Consider the following 26,241-nt stretch of genomic DNA (forward strand, 5'->3'; position numbering starts at 1 on the left):
GATGATTAATAATTACATGACTGACCCAACTTCGATAATCAAATGCATAATATAAACAATACTGTTTGATAAAATTAACATAATTAGCATCGCCCGACTGCCTGGCGCAACAAAATGCTATGAAATTAATAACTGTTATCCCATTTTTACTGTAAGAAAGCGCAGGCCAGCTTTATTGGTGTAAACACAAAAAACAATCCCATAAAAATGGTGAAGTGTTTTACAGAACCTCAAACGGACGCCTCTGAATGAATAAAATAACAATGAAACCCTAAGTAATCTTTATGTTTACCCATCTATTAAATATAATTACTTTATCTTAAAGCAGTTGGCATTGATCATTATACAGATTTCGAGATGTTAGCATGGCATTTAGCAACGTCGCGTTTCTTCAATGATCAAACATTGGAGAACTTTGACCTAACAGCAACTGTTTATATAAAGTCATTTTTGGTCGCACTTATCTCATTTTATTACCCTTAAGACGGGAAGAACAATTATTAATTATGATAGTCACTGTATGCAATAACTGCGATTGTTTATCTTCAACAATTAAGGAGATGGTTGGAATAGATTGCTTCAAATGGTTTCCATCTACATCATCGTATATTAAAGAACTAACTACCCGGCTCCTTTCAAACAGAGAAAGAAAGTTAATCCAAACATCGGATAAGTGATAAAAAATAAATAAAACAACTTGGTAGTTCTCCCCTTCTTACTATTGCCAAGTTGACCCCGAATCTCACGTAGATTTTAATAATTAGACAATAAAATAGGAGTCAATACAAAAAATAATAATAATAGGAGTCAATACACACAAATAGTTTTGTTTAATAAGGAAGTTATGTAGTGTTCAATTTGTGACAAATTTCACAAAACAGTTTAACATAATGCAACACAGATAGTGTGCAAAGAAGAGAGCAAATTGTCATCAAATGTCATCGTAATCCGTAATTGTTTTGTAATTCATTTTATCAACTTATAGGTTTCCCCAAAAAACGTACAACTAGGCCAAACAATGGATTGCAATGATGGCCATGCCATGGTTTGCATTATACGATAAATAATTGAAATAAGTCGTATTTCAAAATGATATATATATGAATGTCTTCAATTTTCCAAAATACAAACGTAATAGTAAGTGTGCGCCCTCGTCTACTCTCACACATACCGCTCTGTTTGTACATGTAATCGTAAGAAATAAAACAAAACTTAGAAACTTTCTTATCTTTTATTGTTGGCGTTTTTTTTAATCAAAACAATAATTTTTAAGCTGAAGCATGATACTGTCCTTTCTTTTCATAGAAAGAAGCATTGCAGTTGGAAGTATTCATTACTTTCTGAATATCCGCTTGATTGCATTATTTCAAGAACTCTACTTTAAGCCGTCATCATTTCACTTGTCCCACAGGCGGAAGTAATGCGAATTCTTGCGTGGCGTCCATGGCGGCTCATCGCACATGCCACGTGACATTCCATGTTAGCCAATGACATGGCTCGTCATTTTGATAAGCATTTTGTATCTTTATTTCCTATCCATTGTTCACTTGATTTCTGCATTTTTATCGAACTTATTAGTCTTCTTAGTCACTGAGTTATTTAGATATTCATTACAATATTTTTATCAAACATCCCTATATGTGTGTGAATAAGGAAAGGTAACAACATGACTAAGCTAAAGTGAGAAATTTCACAAGTCCCTGTGACTACAATACAATTTAAAACTTAATTTTCAAGCATGTTTATAAAAAAATGGTGTTAATTTTAAAGAGAATATTTAATAGACCTTTACTTAATTTAGCATTCAGATGTTTCAAACTTGTAAAGAAGTTCTTTGGTAACTTTAGCATATTTAGTCGGTAAGCTTTGGGTAAATCAAATACTTTGTAATGCTTTATTCATTTCAAGAATAGTGTGGTATATACCAGGTGGTATGTTTACTTTAAGATACCTACTTCTTTTGTCTCTCTGTACTGTTCACTGAATCAAAAAAAAAAAAAAAACTAAGTTTGAAGCGTTTTCTTTTTTTTAAATATCAATTTTAAAATTGATATATTACCCATAAATACTTTAGCGCAAATTTGAACTCCGGTAAAGAGTAAAGATGATATTTTATGAATTACTCGATCTTATATGTGATTTTATTCGGGTTTTTAAGAAGGAAGGTGACATGAGATTGCAATTAATGGCAAATAGTCTTATCCTGACACTCCTTCACCTGTGAATAGTTAACTATAATTTAGCTTATTTATTGTGTTTGTTATTATGCAATCTATAATTCATTTTTTTTACTAAAGATTTGAAATGAACCTAGCATGAGCATAGTGAATGAAGACAAGTGCCTTGCTGACGATAGTCCGTATAAGATCTGTGTTTATGTGTGATGGAGGGTTGTGTGTGTGTGGACACTTGCCCCTTTTCTTTGATTAATCGCGACGTATTTAATTTGTAAGCTTGTTAGGTATTTTGAGTATCGATGACATGTGTGCTTTATCAGCACTTTCGCGCTGAAATAAAGACCTCGTCCCCTAATTGGACGCGAACAAAGAACGTGTATGATTCCAATTAAGATTCGCTTCATATACATTTGTTTTATGTTGATTAAAAACACTATAACCATGGTTTAAAACCGCCTAGGACCCGTGTAGCACGCCTCAAAACAAGGCCGAAATGTTGATTTCAATCATTTGAAATGAGTATTATATAGTTAATTTAGAAAGCATATGTATAATTAGAAAAAAAAGAAATTATCCAAAGCTTTCATCTTTCTTTACAAATTTATATGATAAGAATATTTTTCATTGCTCAAAAGTGCATTTTATGATTAACTCTGTATGTCCTGTAGGTTAATTGGCATTAAACCATTAAACAAGTGGTTTGATGCGAAAATCTGACAACACTCTCATGTATTGATTTCCAGAAATTAATGATGCAAAGAAGCGTTTGTAAATAGACTTGAAACAGGAATAATACAAAGGTGTGACTCTTTAAATAACACCCTTCGAAGAAGAAGAGGAGCAAAAAAAAAACCCTGTAAACTTAGACGGAAGAGAAAATAGGCAGGGAAGAGAAGGAAGAAGAAAGAAAAACCTCAACTAAATGAATTGTCGACTTGGTAAAATACTCATCGATTTTGTTAAATTATGTCCTCCAGCTACGGCTGGCGTTGTATTTAATGGAATCGCCGAGCGTGAAAATAGTCTTTCATTGTTCGCGGCTCTGTTGGCTCCCTCGAGGATACCTTAGCGGGTTTTCTGCCTTGACAGTGATAGAGAGGGGCGAGCGGCTCTCTCGTTAGCCTCCTTTAGCAGTAAAGATGGCCTGCAATTTTCACCAAAGACCACAACTGACTGATGACGAGTATATACTCTCTAAATGTCTGTTTACCAATGTTTCACCCGCCAATCTTCAATTTACTTGTCTTCTTTTTTTTCCCTTTTAGAAACGGTGTACAATAATTATGAGAAAACAAGATGATAAGAGCAAACAAGAGAAGCTCAAAAAAATTGAAGGTCTTAAAAAAAAAATTGAAGAAATATGGCAAGTGTATTTCTTAATACGAAATATTATGGTTTAAAATGATCTATATATATATATTTGAACTTAAAACATTATACACTCTCAGGAAATAAAATGAACTTACCACCCATACGTGTAAAATGTAAGGGAATGGCAGTTTTCAAAAACGTTTTGATTTTAAACAATTTTTCTGAGAAAGTAGGATTTAGTGTACATGTTGGATAAATATACGGCACCAGTATTGTAATAATTATAATATCATACAGGACCGGCCACATGCGGCTATCATGACTATAAATGAATTAATAAATCATAGATTGATGAATATATTTCATTTTTTGAATTTCGAAAGGATACCATTCTTGCTTCATTTGCCACACCCAAAGGATGTGAAGCAGGTATAATTCCTCATGTATGGCATCTGGCCTTTTTCTTTTATCATCCCCAGAAAAACCTACAAAAATTGTAAAAGTAATAATTCTTAAGAGAATGAAACGTACTTGATATAGGACATTTACTGACTATATCTCCCGCTTCCACAATCTTTAAAAATTCTACGACATCATAAGGTATTATAATGAAATATGGCGCACGGAGAACAGGTGAGAAGGCGATACGAAGGCGGATAATACATACAATCGAAAATTAGACAAGATTGATTGACAAGAGGATCAAAGACAAATAGCTCTTAAATTCAATCAAGAACCCGACCCGCCTTCCAATTTGTAGCTCTGTTATCCGGGAGCTTCTTGATGTAGAAGGAAACCAAGCCCGATCGTTGCCCGAGCCTTGACGCAATAGCAACCGTTCGAGATGCCATCCCTCGTCTCCTTCCTACATTCGTCTGGTGCACGGAGATAGGGGATGGAAGGAGAAAGATGATACGATTGAAAGCAAGAGAGGGAGCAAGGGATCGGATGCAGAGGGAGAGAGAGAGGGGGGAGGGGAGAGGAGGGTATGCGGAGGAGGGGATGGTGTAATAGCATTTGTGGGTTCAAATCCAAAAGGCATCCTCATTAAAAACGGAACTGTCCATCTGCAGGTCTCTAAGCTCGCTCTTCACCCACCTAAACGCACTCATTTTCTTTCTTTCTCATAATCTATTCCTCCATCTTTCAATCCCCCCTCCCAATTCTCCCCACTCCTTATTCATCCCCACCTGTCTACACAAAAACACGCATTTGACCAGAAACGGAGGAAGAGCTAGAAGAAGAAGTCAAGTGATAGCGCGCGCTGGAAAAGAAACGGGGAAAAAAAACACCCCTCGTGTCGCGTGCGAGAAAATAAAAATGCACTTTCGCAAATTAACATGATTAAATTGTCCGCGGGATTACAGAGGTGTGCGATGATATATTAAATGATATTGTCCGCCTGTTGTTTTAACTCGACTTCATTCATTGTCAGGAGATGATCTGACATCGTAAGGGCAGGTGGTCGAAGAGGGTGAAACAGGCATCTTATTGCCTGATCTCTCATCTTCGTAACTCGGATGTCTTTTTGTTGTGTAGGAAACCAAATCCTTTTTTTAATTTATATTGATACTAAAGCAAGATAGAGGAATATATATGAAATTGGTAACCGCCATTGAAAATTATGATAAATATAATAGTTGGCTTATAGTTTATACAAATATGGTAGAGGTGCATCTTTTGTAGTTCATCATGAAAAACAGTACCGATGTGACAATACTATAGACATGATAGACAAAGAATGAAATATTGTCAAATAATGATTAGTTGAAAAGCCAGTACGACGATTTAGCTATCAGTAACGTAATGTTTTAAGTGTAGGCGTAATTTATGCCGCCTGGTCTTTTTATATTGAGTTGTCATGCATGGTTTTAATGAAGCCAGATACACCTCGGGACCAATCTCGTTATTTAAACGCCTAAAAACACTCTAACATTGATTTTCTTACATGAAGGTATTCAAATAATATCCGATGATCACTCTATCATAATCAAGAAACATAATGCACATCATAGTGCATGTATATTATCAGGAATTGAAACTTTTGAAAATGGCGGCGTCGTTATAGTGGCGCCATTTTGATGTTTTCATCAGAAGTTGGTCCTTCGAGTTTGGAAAGCGCCACAAGAAAGGGAGGTGTTCAAATTTACCATACCTCTGAATGATATATACCTACTTGCATCTGGAATCAATATGTGGGTTTTCTTTATTATTACCATTAATTACATTGCCATTTTGAAACAGGAAAATTTGAGTCCTGAAGTTGAACATATGCAATTCTTATGTATCACCTTTTCTCCGCATTCATGATCCCGTGCGTGTCATCTGAGATCATGTGCGAATAAACGATGCATCACCAACATTTAACTTTGTTCCATGTCGAGAACCTGGCGAAAATTATAAGATACATTCAATTACGTATTAAAAATTATATATCTACACACATTATGTACATGTAAGTCGATGTATAACTGAAAAATTACGATAGTTATATAAGTCTCTACAGTCATGCTTGATTTTAGATTTTGGGGAAAATTTTCTATTTAATTTAATCCCTTCACTGTTCTTATTTTGTATGTGTTTGTTCTCGTAAAAAATCTTCATTTATATTATTAATAATGTAACTTTTTGTGTGGCTATTTGATGTAAAATGTTTCGCTTGCCGTATCATACTCATTGCATTTGCTATACAGGTTAGCGTGAGGATGGCCATAGCCCACTCGACCCCACCCCTCTTCAGAATACTATTTCTTCAATTGTTTGGCATGTTTAGAAAAGATGAAAAACGTTTATTGAGAGAACTAGAAGCGATGGTACATTTATCTCTTCCATGCTATCTCCCGCATAACTTTTATTGCATACCTATTGTAATTGATTTGATAAATGACGCGCGGATTTGATATGCTTAACTCAATTACGCTGGCGCGGAAATGTCACTCCTTTTGTTTATAAATCATCAAATTGGATTGGATGGATATTTGGAAGATTAATATGGCATCACTTCGTCTTGATCAAACCTTCTTTTTCTCCTGGGTTCTCATCCCAGCTCCTGAAATTTGATCATGGTGTTAATCAAAGTGATTGTCCTGATCTTACCCACAATGAGTCTCCAAACTCGCGTGACAGACTGATAAAACTCATCTTCCATCTACTTACAATCTACGATGAAAATTATAGCCTGAATATCACATATCAGTATTTAAACATGTTGGTAAAGAAACTCCTTCGAATGGCGCATGTTTTGTGTAAAGAAAGTTAATTTCTGTTTAAAAAAAGAACAACTTTACAGTTGTTCTTTTTAAGACAGAATAACTCAAACGACCAAGTCCACTCAAATGATTTTAGCAGAGTCAATAACATATAATTTTACTCTAAATTGCATCATTCGTTCATTGTCCTTTGCTTGTAGATAATTCCCCATAGACACAGTCCAATTTGCATTTTTAGTAAACACTTTCATTTTAGATTACAGTCACCGGAAGAAGAAGGTGAAATGACTTTCTTTGATTGATATACATATTTAATGATTTTACACATTAATGATTACTGTCTCGAAACTTGAAAGAAATGGAAAATGTTATAAAAGACCTGGTAAAGAGAATCATTGCAAAAAAGTATGCATTTTTGAATGCTTACAACCACGGCACATTTTGCGAGGAAAGAGCCTAGAGTTACTGACTGATTTTTACAGAAAGATTAATGCTTCAACTATAGTTTTACTTTATTTGTGCACCAATGTCATCAGGTTTGATTTCCTACGTCTTTAAAAACATCGTTCCATCTTTCTCCACCTTTCCTTATAAAATCTATCCGTCGGTGATCCTCCAATTTTGCGAGACATCCCACTCCCCTCTTCTTCCTCCTTGCAACGCCAATCATTATTATCAATAAACGAAGCGCTCTGGCTAATTAAGGCGATAGATTGGGCGGGTATATCGGATGTCATCAACCATCGAAACACCCGTTAAACATGGGCTAAATCCACTGGTGAAGACGGAAACCGGCTTGATTAATGGGCGGGATTGCGTTTCTACGGCTAACAAAAAGCCAATAATCTCATTATACGGTGAATGAGGGGCTATTTCTAGTTGAGCAGTGGCTTATCGTGGGATCGGTACCCGCGCGAATTCGAAATCCCTCTTGCTGATAATATTTTGGCGACGGATATGTTTTCGATGCGTCACAATGTAATAAGTGGGCCCATGCAAGTCGGAGGTGTACGCCAATATCGGCAACGTACATTGTACTTTAACCGATATACAGTACGTACAAATAAGTGATTATTTTTTCGCCTAGATTGTCACCTTTTGTTATGCACTGTACATGTATAACCTCTTGCCATAATCAGATAGATGTTATATGGTTTTAGGACCTAATAGGTCATTACTGAGAGTGTACACTCTCAATAACATTGATTTAAAAAATAAATCTTACTCGGCTGAGGGCAGAATAACCAACTCTTGATTCGAGAGTCATATAGGTTTATTAAAAAAGTATTGAATTATTTTAGGGCCAAATATTCAAGATTTGAATGAAAAACAAATCCAAAGTTCAGTGGTCACTATTCACAACCGATTGATGGGTTTATACTAATTCATGTAAGTGTAGTGTGTAATCCACAAATAAGTTTTCTTGGAATGCATTCCAAAATAGAAAATATAAATCTGAAGTTATACAACCTAAACATTTGGCTCATTTTCTCCACCTTTTTAAAAATCGATTGTAAAACACGGTGGAGAGGGGACCACCACTGTCCCGTTTAGCACGACCCTAGTGAATATGTTATTCTGCAAAGCTGTCAAGAATACTCCACAATACTTTGCATTGATGAAAGTGGTTTTGTGGGTCAAATGTCTGGAATACAACTTCCTATGTGTTAATGGACTGAACAAAATAAAATCTGGTCCTTAGTCAGGTTATGAGCGATTTATTTGCCTTATCATCCAGCCTTTTCAGAAAACAATATTATACATTTGGTTTTAAGTCACTATTTGTTAGGTGGGGCCACTAAAGTTTGCCCTCATTTTTTTGTTAACACGTGTATAAAGTAGTCTGCTGTGCAGACCCTTCACTCCATTTAAAGGGGTTTGAACATAAAGCCTACAATGACTTGTATACAGCTAGCTTTCTCGTTCATGCGCTATAGACTTTGTGTGAAGACCCACTTGTTTCAATCCGGTTCTGTGCATGCAGACGATGTATAAAGCAGAATAGGCTTTTCAAAGGCAGCAGGCAGTGGCGAATTGAAAACGAAATTAATTTTAAGGCTTAACATTTTTTGGATTTGCCTGAAATAGAGAGGGAGATGTATATTTTCATTTAGATTTTTGTTTTCTTTCCACCACACTTTGGCAACTAAGTTTCCTTACTAATCATCTGACGATCATATTGATGCCCTCTCACAAACAGTACGCACGAGGGCAATTGTCCCAATTTAAACGTTTTACCTCAAACCAGCTATTGATTCGTGTGACGTCCTTCCATTTATGGGAGTTTATCTGTCATTTCAACGTCAAGGAATCTTCCTGTGTTAACATTATGAGATTTTTCATTTAAGGACTTTATCTTTCAGACTGCTCTGTAACCTCTGTTGTAAATTTGTGTTTATTTTACTGGTTTTCGAATCCGTAAAAGGTGATATGGATGAAAAGTGATTCTTTACGAAAGTGTATTTATTAGACGTTGTATTTTGGAAGGCAAACAAACAAATAGGAAATGGTACGTGTTGCAGTTCCATTTCACTCAGGAGAGGATTTGACTTTTGAACCTTTGATATAATTTCAATATAATGATGTCAAAGAACCAGTTTTCCGCGGCTGTAGGCCCATTTCTTCTTTCGAAAATGGCTTATTAATCGTTTTTCCTGTCGATGGAAGTATTGAACAAACAGGAAAAAACATATTCCATAAATCGATGATTCCCGCGAGTGCACTACACAACATCTCTGCAAAATGGTTTTAGAAACTGTTCGCTATGGGCGTTTTTAGCTTCAGATGGAAGTTCACTTCGTAATCATTTTCGTTTGAATGACACTGTAAACTTTTGGTTTATCCTTCTCCATCTTCACATCATTGTTAACGAATATGGTAGTCTTCAACGTCTGATAAGCCATATATATGAATATAAATAACTATGTATATATAAATGTATATATATATATATAAATGTATATATATATATATATATATATATATATATATATATATATATATATATATATATATATATATTATATATATATATGTATATATATAATGATTGTGTGATGTACACAGATGTAGCAGCAACGTCTAACACAATGTCCCACAGTGTGTGTGTTCACACTACATTCACTGTGTGGAACACGATGTAAAACCGTGGAGCTATCTGTATTAGCTCCATGGTAAAATCATTTTCACGCCGTTAAAGGTTACAATTTTAACATTGTGAATTACTTTTCACATAAGCCACTTTGTGAACACGCTGTTAACATTTACACTGTTGAGGTGCCGAAACATGAACAGTGAAAAATTATCTTTACACAATTAAAGTTTAGCATTTTTAAACTTAATTTAAATTTTTATATACATAGTTCATGTTTGTCGGAACATTCGCTGTCTTTACTCCTTTCATATATATTAAGAAGTGCTAGCGGTACCATATATGACTTTTACATTAGTTTTTATTATCCATTTTCCCCCAGACTACGATGTCCTTTCATAACGTTTGCGTATCTTTCCTTTCCTTTTTATGGCATGTATTGTTCTACAGTCTGCAGACTTTTAAGAGAATCGAAATAGAAATCCCCCAATTTTTTCCATGGAATATGAGCACTGAACAAGGTTTAATCATCGGCTCCCGCTCCCTAGATTTATAAATATTGTGAGAAAGGAAAAAAACCTTTTGTATGGAATCACTGCTATGGTCATTAAGAAATGAGGAGATTTGTTTTTTTCTCAGACATTAATGAATTCCTTTTCTGTTTGATACCAGCACACCTTACGATATACCGTTTTAGAGGTTATCAAGTTTTAGGGCATTTTGGCAATGTCGGTTACTTACATACACATTAAGCATAGCCCACCCATCTTGAGAATTTTTTGAGGTAAATACCATTTGGTGCTTGGGGGTGTGTTACAGCTGTAAGGTCCTGCCAAGTTCAGTCTGCTAGAGGGGGTCATTATGAATATTAAACTATTATTATTTGTTTTGGAACGTGAAAGCCGAGCAGTCTCCTTATCCAGACACCGTTCTTATTGTTGAAAGAACGAATGTCCAAACGAAAAGCTTTCTTTCACTTATGACTGCAGCCATGTAAAAGAGTGTTTTCATATTGTAATTATTCCATATACATGCTAATGAAGTACAATTTTCGCAAAAATTAGAAAGCATTTCAAGTTCTAAGTATAATCAGCTGATAAACATCAAATGGTTATTCAAAGGTACTGAATGTCACCCAAGATATATATACTAAAATTACCAACAAACGGCAATTCTTTGTTTCTTAAAACATCAATTAGGAAATGCATCTGTCATTCACTTTTATCAAGGTGTTTAAAATCTCATATTAATGAATCTAATATGCCTTGAGAAACATTGGAAACGATGTTGCTTTTGTACAAACTTTTAGCTCATTCGTAAGATAAAACAATTGTATTTCATGCCATAAACCTTCTTACCGTATGAACACATTGATTTGATCGAATTGAATCTTTAGTTCTGATCAGATCAGCATTGCAGCTAAATTGATGCTCTTTCATCATGTTTATGTGCATGATCACATTATACAAAAAAAAACATGTTGTTTCCCTGCCTTTATTTCTCTGTACTGGTAGACATCAGCCATATCAGCGCTGGGAGGTGAAAGGGGGTGAAAGGGAGTCCTTCTTTCAACCTTTTCACATCATAATATAAATGGATAAGTTATGAGGATGGAATTTGGACTAAATGAATCTCAATCTCATCAAGGGAACTTAGTTCAGGGCTGGGTCAGGCTATTGCGTATCAGGGAAGAAAACTGATGGTAAAAACACACCTTCCCGCTACAAGCGTAAGGGAATAAATAGGACTAGAAAAACGTGCTCGGTCAACCTGTCAGGTATTTGTTTTCCTATCTAAAAAGAGTACCCATCATCTAGACCAATAGAGGCATCTTTCTTTACCCTCCCACTATAAACTATTAATAAAGGTTGTCATAGATTGTAAAACGTTTTGGTGGTTGGCGTCGTGCTTGCTTCATAATCAATCTGTATCAGGTCCAACAAGGGTCGATAGAAACCCCATATCACGTCCACAATGACGCGTACAAAGCTGCACGTAATTACTAGACGACTTCAGCAAAATTTAGCGAAGTAAATTTGGGAAACAGTTGAAACTAAGCCAATTAAGATCGTAAAGCTGTTGCTCCTTCTTGACGGTAAATGCGTATAATAAATATCACCATATTTTCATCCGAGCTGTAACGAAAAGGGGTACAAATTCCTATATATGAAATACAAAGAAAAACAAATTGCTATCAATGTAATATCTCAAATAGGGAAAATAATTTAAGACATTTATTTAGAATTTAAACAAAGAGTTCAATTAAAACACTTTGACAATGTACAGTAACATATTCAGAGTGTAGGCCTATTAACACACTCGGCAAATAATTGCAAAAAGATATTATATACGTTTACACACCAATCTTTAGTAACGGCAAAACAACACATTAAAGCGAGTGAAATAAATGAGTGAGAGATCCTTCGATAATATCGTTTTCGTATGGGTATCGAATCAGATAAGAACCTGGATACCTCCTGGTTTCCCACTCAGTGGGCGGCACCCTTTGAGTGTAATTTACCCTCATTCCTCGAACCCTTCATCAATGTCATGACAGCATTTCAAAGACAGGTAGGCCTATCTTTTTTCTCGAAAATAACAACACATCAAATTGCAATCTAACTTAATTCTCATCAAGTAAATCAGGAACCAATTGGTCTTGGGGTACCGAAGAGTCCCACCAGTGTTCGAAAGTGTTTGGGGGTAAGAAGCTAACCGACAACTTCAGTAACTGGTAACGTCATTACTAGATCTTGTGCATCCATCATCCTTCTTGTACCTTCGTGTTACGATTCTCCTTAGAAGTGAGCCAATTCCTGATCTTAGCCATGGTGAAGGCTTAATGATGTGATACCTATATTGAAATTTTCTAACATTTTTTTTATTATTCATAAAAATGTAGAAAGTGACTGTTGTGACTGTTTTAATTATGAAAATTTGAATTCTTTGATAAGATATATTGTCCTTTCCACATAATGCTTTATTTTATGAAGAAAGGCCTCTCGAATACATATCTTACAAATTGACGCGAGGCGATTGTATATAAGAAAGCTATATGCGGAACAAAGATTTGATTAAGAAGTTAATTTATACCCAAAAGAAAATACACAAAACATTTTTTTGGGGTCGGGTCCCAAATCTTTAGATTGTAAGTTTGCTCATAAATAGAAGATTTAAGATCTTATTTCATTAGCATCGTCTTCATTATCCACTATCATCAATTCATCATAATTCATTACCAACGACATAATTTTCATTATTTTCGTCAGCATAGCGCATTGGCTTCGTCGTCATCATGATCATCTTTTCGTCATCTTCACCCATGTCGTCGTCGTCGTCATCATCATCATCATCATCATCATCAATTCCACCACCAATTACCATAAAGTCAATATCAATAACTATTCTCGTCAGCCAATACATGATCGTTCTGATACCTCCCACCATCATGTGGGTCTTCACCCCGAACCTCATCATAATCATTCATGTTTACAATTTCGGAACGAACCGAAAAGATCTACAAGTTAAATAACCAAGAAGAAAGGGGGAAATCATCAAGCCGCTTCTCTTGCAATTGTTGATCCTTCAATGCAAACTGGAAGGATATACAGGATAAGGGCAACTGGTATCGTCAAATGCCAGACTTTTTACCTTTCAACTTTCGCCCCTGTCTGCCTGCTTCGGCTTTGATATGTAGCCGCCGTGATCCATCCTCATTTAGAAGTCGATATCTGTAGCATCTGTTGACGATGGGCAGATTGAGGGACGCTGACAATTGGAGTTTGGAGGGGGTGGGCGATTCTAAAGGCTCATTGTTTTGATGTGTACAGACTAAAGTTCTTTCAAGCATACCATACGCAGCTTATATGGTGGTTCTAAATCATAATGATATAATCACTATGAACATACCCTGTTTTTTTTTTATATTGTATGACAGGAAAGTGGACGAGTCTGATATTCAACCATTGGGTATGGATGCAGGCTAATTAAAAGTATTTTGTTGTCTTTAAAGGCGATTGAAGAACAAGCACGTCAACGTCAAACTAACATTTCAGGTTTTCGAATAAACACAAGAGGAATTATACAGAGTGGGAATACATGTAAAACTGGTCAGACCAGCAAGGTGCGAGCAGTCCCTGACAAGGCCCCCTCCAAATGGCGTCCCATCGGGGGGAGTGATACTGTGTTGATTGTGTCATCAAATCGATGAGTTGTTTTGCAATCTGTGTCAGCGCCAATCAATTGGACTCATTTATCTCAATCTTATCAACACGTCCAGGCCTTTGGGTGTTGAAGAGAGAAAGGTTGTGCAATGGAATAGTAATCAAGGTGCTCAACTCTGTTTAATGATGACATTTTGACAGATGCAGTCCAACTATTAAACCTGGATGGGAAAGGCGTACTCGTAAAGAGTACTATCTTAATAATGTTACAGACTACCAGCGCACTGATATTAAACCTTGAAATAATGACCTTATTAAAATAAACCTGAGTAAAGGATTACTCATGATTATTGGGTAAAAAGGCGACGTGCACATCTGGGCCTACAATTTTATGCAGCATATTACAGCGTATTAAATTCACTCATAATTTTTATTCTCAACAGTGTACAAGTATCTATTTGTATATATCCCCTCTTAACCTAATATATAATTACCTGTATTTCACAGTACAGAATCAATGACCTCCAATATATATACATCTATATATATATATATATATATATATATGTATGTATATGTATATACAGAGAAAAAAAAGAAAGAAATAACAAAATAAACAAAACTTAATAAATAGTATCCTACTCCGGTTGAAAGGCCCGATCACCGCAATTTACTGGGGAAAAACATTGCACGATTCAATTAAAAATGACCAGTCTTGGATAAAGAGATCATTCATTAAAATTCATTTATGGTTTATTGATCAGTGTTTCACATGCTCTTTTTTCCACTTAAGACGGATGTTTTGCACATGTAATAGTAAATCTTCATTTACCCTGTTTCTTTGAGGTTGTTATTGTCATTGGTGTTGCTGATAACTCTTCACTGTTAACTGGTTTTAATCTTTTTCTTATTGTTTTGTATCTGACAGTTTCATCGTCATCTCAGAGTTCACATTGTTCGAGAGATACTCCTACCGATAAGGACGGTAAAAAGAAGCACACTCGGCCCACGTTCTCCGGCCAACAGATCTTTGCTCTTGAGAAGACCTTTGAACAGACGAAATACCTGGCCGGTCCAGAGAGAGCTAGACTGGCCTACGCACTCGGAATGTCCGAAAGTCAAGTCAAGGTATGATGCAATTATAAAACAGACCCAATATTGATATATACTTCATAACAAGTGCAAGATCAAGAAAAATAACAAAAACACAATCATCTATAGGCCAATTACTACTACTACTACTACTACTACTACCACTACTACTACTACTACTACTACTTCTACTATACTACCTGACTACTGTGATTGTAAGTGAGACTGTAGAATTAATTTATTAAAACACGGAAACGTCCTCACGCACATAACGCCCTGATACCATTATCCCTGCGACTACATTGATTAAATTTCATTATTTCAAATGAGATGTTAAATTGATACGGGGAGATATATTCGATATATGCTTCACATTGCCTGTTTTCGTCGATGTGCTTTAAACCAATCTTCAGTAAGCTCATGCATTAATCAACATTTTTTAACATTATTTTTGAAAGTGTACTGGTTTCATTACATTAAACTTGATAAAAATTTGATTAGCTTGAAAGTAAATTTTTCGAGTTGGATGAATTGGAAGAAATACGAAAGACCTGCGGTATATCGGTATATTGCCAATTCGTCTACTGTCAACTCGTCCACTCACCACATGGTATACTTTCATTTAGTCTAATGCCATTCCGTCCATCAACATTTTCGTCTAACAACCATTTGGTCCAATCATCACTTCGTCTAATCACCATTTCGTCTGTGACCATTTCGTCTCATAACCAGTTGGTCTAATATCCATATCTCATTTTCGTTCATTTTTGCGCAATTTAACACTTAGTCCAATTAGACCAAACGGTATATGGACTAAATGGCTATTGGACCAACTGGTTATTTGAAGGAATGGTATTAGACTAAATGAAAGTAGACCATGTAGTGAGAAGATGAGCTGATTGTAGACGAGTTGGCAATTGGAAGAATTTGCATTAGACGAATTGGAAATAAACCGAGATATCTACATACTATATTTAACACAACCCATTTGTACTATGTGTGTGTTCTTAAATTTGCTTCGGTTATTTTCTTAAAGAAAGAATGATTAATAGTTAAAGTACCTATTTGGTAAAACAAATTGATACACTCTACGGTTTCCTACGTTACAAATTAACGCGAAGAGTCATTAATCTCCTGTGTTCTACCGAACAACATAGCTGATATTGCTGAATTAAAAAAGGAACTACATTGGCGAGGGAGAAATAATGAACGTATATATGTGTGCAATGGTAACTAAGCTTTAGAAATGATGACTATTAGTACTATTTCTATCATGAGCCTTGCCATTTTGTCGTTATGTTATAGACACCATCTGCCTAAGTCTCAAAATACATGCCCAACGTACACACACAACATACACACCAAGAAACCACATGAGCAAATACACGCGAAATGGCGCCACGTTCAATATTTTCTCTTTCTGTAATTCCTCTCTCTTTCCTCTCAAATTGCTTTGATAAAACACCCTTATATTGCTGCCAAGCCCGTTTAAGCAGGCGGAGAATAATTAAGAAAACATTAGTTATTTTCCCCGGGTAGTAATGGCCCTTCTTGACAACCATCAATGTATATGAATTCGTATAAAAACAGCATTTAGTCATCCGGACTCGCCGTTTCAATGCGCAGCTTTTGCCTTTAATCACCGCTATTCGAATTAAACGGGAGGCATTATAGAAGATTGTGTTCGCGCCGCCCCAAGAAAACGCCTCCATCTAGTTCAATTCTCCTATGGTCTATTCCATTTGGACGTTTGTATGAAAATGATGCCCCTGGTTCTGTCTTTCTCGTGAATACACAATGTCCTTCGGGTGCATCTCTGCGCTACATGATCGACTGAACTATTTCCATTTAAATGACAGAACGGCATTACGTTTCACCGGGAAATTTCGCATTTATCGAATTTTATGAATTTTTATTTCGCTCTTGATTACCCCTACGTATGCATATGACGGTTGTTGTAGAAGAAGCAAGAAAAGATAAATCATTATTTGGAACTGCCAGAGACAATCGCCTTCGATTGATCAATCTTCCCAGTCACTATATTTCTTACCCTTGTCGTTATCCAAGTTCGTTATCCTGGTCCGTGGAATAAAGATTTAGAGAAGAAACAAACTGATCTTTACTGGCCTTCTCAGCGTTAAAGTTTTTGTTTTTATCTCTCCTGTATCCGTCCCAAAGTGTGTTGTGTGATTCCATTTTTTTTTCTTCTCATCTGGGTCAATTCAAGAGGAGTTGAACTTGTCCGTGCTTTTTGAAAACCTACGACTGATTCCTTGATATCTCTTTCACTTTCAAAGACAATCACAACCATTAGCATTTCCGATTCTGTTCATTCAATGTTAGTCGTCCCTTATATTCCTAACAAAGTGTGATCAAAACTTCCTTGTCGTTAGTAAAAGTAAGGTTTTAATAGAAAGAGGGGGAAATCTGATAAAAGGAATTTCTTGGTCTATGTGAGAGGGTGAGATACAGGGAAATAGTGCATGTGTGTGTGTGTGTGTGAGGGTGGGTGTGTGTGTGTTAGAGCGAAAGAGGGAGAAAGAGATAGATAAAAAGAAGGGGGTGGTGGTAAATAAAGGAAGGCCTTATCGTACCAGTATAATGATTTTACTCTAATTGATAACACCATATTTCTGTTCCATCTTCAGTAGATGGAACTGAGGATGATGATGATGACCAGTCACTGCTCCGAAGTGGGTTGATGGATGGCGGTGTATTGTTCAACGGATAACTTCAATGAAAGTTTGCTCTGATTTCCACCACAAATCGTGTAAAACAGCGCAACTGAAAGTGCTTTGGTTCAAGAAAGTCATCAATAAAGTTTAGATGAAGATGTTCACCTTTTACTCTTGGAAAGGGAGTTAATTTCACCATCGCATGCAGTGACATTTATTCACTTTAAAGAGAAATTCCAGTAGTTGCAGTAAACACTGATTTCATGAGAAAGTCTGTAAAACCAGGCTTAATTGTCAGTATATCATCGAGGATCTAGATCTGGTACAGTTACATAAACTGAACTTTGTGAAATCTTGAAATCTACGCTGAATAATGTTCAGACTGAACTTCCCCAACACAGATAAGCGCACGTGGGACAGTGTATAATTATTGCTTTGAGCGTCGGGCCCGACGCTCTACCCGAATCCTGTGCTTATTTGCTGATTTCTCAGCAATTACACAATTTCTTCCAGAATCCTTTGGCACATGCGTTTTATTCATACAAACAGACACTTTGGTGGTCATTTCATTGGATTCTGTACGAACTCATTTTGATATCGTTACCAAAACTAGCATTTACCTTTAAAGAAGGATTACTATCATGCATTAAAGGGGAATTTCATTACTGAGTCTGAGGCAAATCACATTCTGTAATTTTTAAAAATAAATTTTCTTGTAGTCATGTTTCTCTTAATAAAAACACTGTCAAATCGAATTAAAATATACATTAAAAAATATTTAAATTTTAACTTTCCTAGTTTACCCTTACAATCGATAAAGAGACCAAACTGTTTTCATAATTAGGTAATTTGGACTGTATATAAACTTTTCCGGAAAAAAAACACTATCCGTATCTTTATGGTTTCAAAAAATATTCTGACTCTTTTTATGTAGAGATCATTCGGACCTTTTGGGGACATACCTTTCTCTGACTGTTTACTCAACTTTTCTTCTTGTAAAAATAATCAACCTTGGGAAATTAAATTGTAGAAATCATTTCGCCACTCTTAAGCCAACAAAAGCACGTCGGTGGATTTTTCTTCTCTCTGTAGAGTTAATCGCCTTTGATGTGGGGCAGGCTACGATGGGATCGATTCAGATATGCGAAAGTGAGGATGGACGAGATGGATATTCCAGCCCCCCTCCCCCTCTCTAAAAAGAAGATAAAAAGAAAAGAAAAGTGAGAGAAAAGAGAGGGTAACCTTGTTGGCCTTGATTTATCAGATTCACTCTAAACTTTAAAAATGAAGTGATGTAGAGAAGGTTTGTGAATAGTGGCGCCGCGACGGGCAACGATCAAAGAGTGCGAAGACCTTCCGCTCTATGCATCTTATAAGACAGCTCACCATATCAAACTGTCAATTGGATTCTGTTAGAATAGGATATGACACCTAGGATCTAGTGGCGATTGATTCACATTGCGCCTCATCAAATGACGTGATGAAATTATGGACGAGTTTCTTTGACATTCCCAAGCCCTCTACATTTTCTTGCACTTACTTTTTTTTCTCGATTGAACAGTTGAATATCTACAGATCGAATAATGATTGGTCATTATTTTGTTTCAATCGAGAAACATTGAGAAATCATGAAGAAGGGATTATTGATGTACCCTTTTAAATTGCATTTTGGCATGTAATAAAAGTGTAATTAAAAAGGATTACCAATCATTTCTTATGATTAACTTCATGGGATACACAACCAGTTTGAAAAAAAATTCTAGTGCACAATTATATTTTATACTTCTGGAAAACGTAACTTCTCCAAAGACGCGGTTGTAGCAAATAATTGTCTAGAATTACCTCTCGGGATTTTTTTTTTTGCTTTACATTTCTGATTATTTACGGAGTAAAGTCGACAAGCAATTCTACATCAGCCGACTTAAGTTTAAAAAAAGAAGGTTAATAATTTCAATACCAATGACCAGAAGCTCTATATGTCTAAAGGAGAAAGCACCCATCACCATGAACACATTTTTATATATCGCATTTCGTCTTAGAATTAATATTTTGTAAAATATTTTCCAAAATGAATTTTGTAAAATATTTTCTAAAATGAATTTTGAGGGCAAAGACAGCTCATCTCATTCAGACCAAGATGCAAGATAATGATATCTTCATTTCAAATGAGAAATACAAAATATATTTCTTCCTGACTTCACACCTGGTGCTGGTAGTAACCATATTATTCCTGCATTATACCTCTACAAGAACCAGGAGTAAAAAGAGTGTTTTCGTGGTTGTTTTGTAGACCATGCAGCCCTGCTCTCATTTGGAATAATACCGTATGCAGAGCATACCTTCCTCTCACCACGTTTTATTCATTTATCACCTCTTAATATTCCCTTTTATCAATAATTTTCACACCTTTTCTCTACTCCCCAAACAATACGATTATTCGATTGTTCCCACATCTGATAACAATATTGGTAGTCGTATTACGACGATACCTTTTTTTTTTTCAAACTTGCCATTCGTTATTACAGGCGTGTGTTATTGTGCGGCAAACATGAAAGGGGCTAGGTACCACAGCTCATCATGAAAGGTATTCGAAAAACACAGAGACGACGACAGGAAGAATGTCCCGTTTTTCCACCTTGACTTTCAGTTGCCCACAGCCGGCGTGCAGGCCTCACCAATCCTCTGTCGAAGTACGCCTGGCTTAGATTGCAAGATAATCTAAGGAGGGATTGGAACGGGGCTTAGGTACCAATAGAGTCGTTGTTTAGAGTGTAAAGCCAGTCCTTTGAAAGTCGTAACCCTGTTGAGACGACGCCGGTAAGGTCAGGTGATGTCGACTTGTTAGCGCGCCTAACAGGTCCTCGTCATCGACCTTGTTGTTATACCTCATCGAACGCTACGACGAGGTGAACTCTTCGCCTACTTAACGACGCTTTTATTACTTCCTCATAATTTGATAACTGTTTCAGTTCAAATTTCAAGCAAATTCCTCGGCTTTCCCTCTCTCTCTCTCTCTTCCTCTGAAGAGGGAAAAAGGAAAAGAAATATCCCTCATAGTTGATGATGTTTTCAACTGAGCATCTAATCCGCTTATGTTTTTCTCTTCGTGGTGGTATCCGGGATCTGATGTGTGACGCTGAGGGAAAGAAGTCATCCAACTTAGCCCGCAGCGTAGCGTTGGCCTCATTCTATGTACCGTTATTATGACTGGTGGTGCGGTACATGATGCGTGCGACGTTATGTGTAAAGCAATGCAAACAAAGCCGTTTGGCAACATGATTACAAATCTATCAAACGTAACTTCGGGCAACTATTTCCCCGCGCAACATGCGCATCGATGACGTACGCGCACCGGGTATTCCCTTCGCCAAACCTATTCTATGGTGTCTTTGAAATAACAAGCCTAATATTTGCTCTCATCAACTTAATGTTGGTTCCACAAATAGCTCATTTTCGCTGGTGTCGTTTACGCTACCTCCGAGCGATAATAGATGAAGTGAAGTTACTATCAACGATGATTTAAACGCGCTTGGCTCTTTTGGTGGTCTCGCACGAGGCAGTCTAAATATCCGGTCGATGTTTGGCTAATATGAGTCCATTTGCTTTCTTATAATTCAGTTGGAATTTGAGGGTTTCTTGAATATTGTCCCAAGGGTAAAGCGCGGGTTCTTCATGATGAAAAATAATCGAGGAATCGTCTACTGCTACTGGTGATGAAAGCTTTCGAGGAAACAATCTCTCTTTGTAGTCCCATCAGTGTTTCATAGCTAACATTGTCGATTATTCTTGCAAAAAACTCAACATGGTTTTATGAATTCGATAATTTGGAACTTAAGGGAAATCATTTAGTTGCAACTTTAGAATTAAACCAAAGTTCTTGTCTGAAAGTGCGGGTTGAATCGGTATCAGACACCAGCCAGATATTCAACGAAAATTATAACGAAAACTATAAACACTAAATCCGTCAAAATATGGAAAAGGATGGGATGGGACGAATCCATGATTTGCTGCCCGAAATTGACCATCTTTATAACTAGGTTTTATCAGCGAGCTCAGCGATATATCAAACTATGTGATTATGCCCTGAAGATTCGGTACTTACATTAAGTTACATTGCTAACACATCATTTATAGAACAATGACAACTTGCTAGAATTACTCCTTTTAGAATATTACAAGAACATTTTAAAATACGAGCGAAGCAAGAGAGCCATTCTAGGCATAAACTTACCTTTTTCTATTTTTTTTCTTTTTCAAAAATAATTTCCTTCTTCTTTCCATCTACGTGCTCATTATTTTCGAAATATTCTTTATGCGTTTTGATTTGAACGATGCAGCATTTATAAAACTGACAATAAAAAAATATCTACGTCAATAATTATTTTCGATAAAGAATGTAATTTATTCGCTAATTATTTTTTGCTGTTTTCAATATCGATGTGCAGCCATACACGCAGAGGTCACCAAACATTTACGTTTAAAATGTGATGTTTGTGAAGACTTGTTCAAAACTTAGTTGTCTTATTGTAGTAGTTGTTGTTCTCCCTTTTCGTCATCATCATCATCATCATCATCTTCTTCTTCCTACTCCTCCTCTTCTTCTTCGTCGTCGTGTTTCTGACCCATTTTCGTCGATTTTCATTTCTTTATTATTAAAAAGATTCAAGTAAATTAACATTTCGTTTGTATTTGTTGCTTCGCACCTAACCTGATTGATTCCTAGATATACGCCCCTCCTCTAAGGGTACTGAAGAAATGACCCACGTGATCTGTGGCATCCTCGGTGGGGCTTTAGAGCGCTGATGGAGGTGCACGAAGGTCTCCTTTTATTGTGACCTATTGATGTTGGCTTGAATCGCAGGGGTCAATCCACAAAGCAGTGATCCATGTTCATTGCCAAGATGTCCAAGGCTTACACAATTATGATCTCCATCGAATTTATTGACTATTTTGAACGACGAGGGATGAAAGAGAGAAGGGAGTGGGGGGGGGGGGATAGAGAGATATGGCGAGGGGGCAAAAAGGGAGAGAGAGGAGGGGTGGGGGTGCGTGTGTGTTGGTATGATGGTGTGTGCGATGGTGATTTTATTTTGTGTAATCAGGATGAGAAATAGAAAGGGAGAAGGAAGATGTGTTATTTTTATAATAAAAAGTGATTGAAGAGAGGTTTAATGTAAAGTATAAAAAAAAATCAACGATCATTTATACTAGATACAATATAGATAAGAGTAAGATTTTTTCCACGTCACATCATATTTTGAATCTTAAAGTATTCGGTTCTCTTTGAATCGAATAAAAAACCAACTGAAGTTATAGGTTTTATGCAACTGCATGCCAACTTGGCCCTGATCTTGACGTTTTTTTACGATGCAATGACGTTGTGGTATGGCTTCTCGAAAGTTGAAATAGCGTACCTACCTAAAAACACCTCTTCCCGTCCCATGTGTGCGGATTAGGGCCTAATTTACACCAGACACGGGACTGCTTCATCGCACCTGACTGTGCTATGCCGGGGCCCTCAGATCAAAGACATCTCCGCCGATTGAGAGAAATTGGACGGAAATCCCACCTTGTCCATGCCCAACAAGCCGTAAACGTGTTAACAGGTTCTTTAACACCTTCCAATCCATTTACACGATTGATTTTAAATCAGAGCCATCATTTCAACCAATTGCCTGTGTACATATGTTTTCTTGTTTTGGAATATAGTATTCCTCCTTGCTTTGACTTCAAGATATTGTAAAAAAGCGGCATTTGGTCATGCTTTCAATTGCATCGTAGTTCATTAGCATCTCATGAGAAAGTTGTTATATTTCTCCTTAATTGGCAAAAGCTTTCGGAATTATATTTTTTAACCACGCAACCTCATATTTTACCCTTTCCTTTGAGGAGCGTACAACATGGAGAAAGAACACAAATTTACATTTTGCGAGAAATACTATGAAATTATGACGATCGCGATAAACCGTGGCACTGGAGTGTTGTAATTGAAGCTTTAGAACAATTGAATTTGCTTTTTCATATTTCAAAAATGTTCAACATTATTACAATTTATTATTTACGTATTTCATTTGATTGATTAAGACTGCAGAGTTGGTTGGTCCAGTTTTGTATAAAATACTTTCGAATGGCGCCATCCATCTTATCAAATACCATTCAACATTGTAAATACAAAATATATAAAAGTTCGACGTGACATTGTAAACTACATAAATGTTTTATTCTGTCTCAATATGTAAAGACGGCTAATATGAAAGAAATGGAGTTGGTGTGTGTGTGTGTGTGTGAGTGAGGGTGTGTGCATGTGTGTTGTGGGTGTCAGGATATATTATATTTACCCCTTCCGTCGCAATCCAGTACATGCGCATTTACGAGTGTGTGTGTGTGTGCGTGGGCGGGTGATGGGAGTGGAGGTGCGTGTGTGTGTCTTGGAGATGGGAATGCATGATCTCCTACCCCTCTCCGTGGATACCCTTCCTCCCCCTTCTTTCTAGTGTCATTCCTTAACAGATGTTAAGAATCTATAGAAAACTATTAACTACGACCGTTTACTTTCCCATCCATCATATTTAATGTCCATCAAACATTACGCATCAATGAGTCGATAATACAGTAATGGGTAACATGCGCGCACCCCAATAATGCAGTAAATGAATTATACTCATATCTATTGTCGATGTTAAATGAAAAGTCATTCTTTGGCCAATGGATATCCCTGTTCTAGCCAATAAATTAGTTTTTCTCGGCAATTGTGGTCCATTTTCTGCCTTGGCTCCAAAACATTTAGCATTTCATAAGATTGATCGACACCATCATGACCATTACGACATTCGTTGCTGAAAATGTGACATTAGGGCGTCTATGCAAATCGGTAGTGGTATGTAGACGTAAAATGCACTCACATCATACGTTTATGTGATCGTTAAGAGAAATCAACAGAATTTTGAAATCGACTAAGATATAAATCATGACTATAACGACATTTTCTCCCGAAGGTTATTTAAACGTTTAAATGTATTCCAATTCAGGTTGTGATTTAGAAATCAGCCTATTTTATCACAGACAAATTTGAGTAAAAACACAAGATTCATCCAAACGTCTATGTCATTAAGGATTTGACTAAATGTTAACGACGTTATTACCCCCCAGACTGTTTATCTAAGATTGTTAACATTTTATTCAATTTCAAAAATGTTCTTTATGAGACCATAATGTCCCATTTGCTACCATTAAAACGGACAATTTTATTGAATTTGCTAAATCGTATCATAAGCAAGTACCAATTCAATAATTGCTATATGCAGATATAGGCCTTTATCAAAGAGTAATTTGATAATTGCAATGATGGCTAGAATCTGCCTTGTCCTATTTTTGAGGCTCATAAAAATAATCTGTCTCGAATTAACAACTTAAACTCTCCAACTTAGTTCTCCCCCTCCCCTTTCTCTATGTCTCGTATCATGACTTTCATATTTTTTTAATTTTTAATTCAAACAGTAAAGGCTTGTCTTATAAACATTTTATCAAAAAATAAATTTGTGTAGTTGGTATTTTCTTTAACAGCGGCGCATTTCCATTTCCGAAACCGTAAACACTCGACCGGTGACGGTGACGGGAGCTGAATAGTATGATGAGTATACTAATACTTGGGTATTCTGATATTAATTTCGTTTTGGTGTCTCATTATAAGAGTTTAGTGGGGTTTTTTAATTATACCTTCTGCTACCGTCACCTCATATTTACGAGTTTTATTTAAGATACGTCGTGGAAAACAAAATATAAATTTGTATTTTTCTTCAATTTTGTGTACACAGGTCTGGTTCCAAAACAGGCGTACTAAATGGCGAAAGAAACATGCTGCAGAGATGGCGGCCGCAAAACGCAAGCACGACTCAACCCACCACACACCATCAACGACAACAGACCACTACGCCATCGCCCACCACTCCCTACTTGCTGCTGGAGCAGCGTCTGCTGCTGTTGCCGCCATGGAACGCGCTGGCGACCACCACCACCACCACTCACGAGATCTAGACGGTGATACTTCGAGAAGTGAACGATCTTATGATGGTAGTCGAGATGGTTTAGATGATGACGACGATGACGTGGAAATCGACGAGGTCGTCGAAGCAGACATTGACAACGAAGCTGAGATCAATAGCAAGAGACGAAAATTAGACATTCAAAGTGTAGAATCAATCATGCGTTGAGGTTATCTTCGATATATAAAGACATTTGTAACAACCATATTCAGCCAATAAAGGCTCTTAGACTTTACCTTGCCCATCCATATCAAGCCAAAACATTTGGCCACAGTCTGACTTGTGTTTCTTAATGTTTATTTCTTTGATGTAATGAAATGAAATGTAGTCCTTCTCCAGAGAGAGTTATAATTGTGACATTTATCGATAACATGAATGATTGTGATGATTATTTGCCATTGTGAAACAGAAATAGCTATATTGTTAAGGTTGATAGAAGTTTATAAACATTATTTGATTAATCATCCCCAACCGATGAAAG

The 26,241-nt window shown here is 36.5% G+C and overlaps 1 protein-coding gene across 1 annotated transcript; it reads left to right on the forward strand.

Moving 5' to 3' along the window:
* Positions 1-1,666: 1,666 nt before the first annotated feature.
* On the forward strand, positions 1,667-25,928 carry LOC129273239 (homeobox protein Nkx-6.3-like). The gene is made up of 4 exons (XM_064107850.1): positions 1,667-1,680; positions 13,726-13,757; positions 14,880-15,079; positions 25,533-25,928. The coding sequence occupies exons 1-4, from the start codon at positions 1,667-1,669 to the stop codon at positions 25,926-25,928; spliced, it is 642 nt and encodes a 213-aa protein (XP_063963920.1).
* The last annotated feature ends 313 nt before the right edge of the window (positions 25,929-26,241 follow it).

The sequence above is a fragment of the Lytechinus pictus genome, chromosome 12 (genome assembly GCF_037042905.1).
Source record: "Lytechinus pictus isolate F3 Inbred chromosome 12, Lp3.0, whole genome shotgun sequence".
Lineage (NCBI taxonomy): Eukaryota > Metazoa > Echinodermata > Echinoidea > Temnopleuroida > Toxopneustidae > Lytechinus > Lytechinus pictus.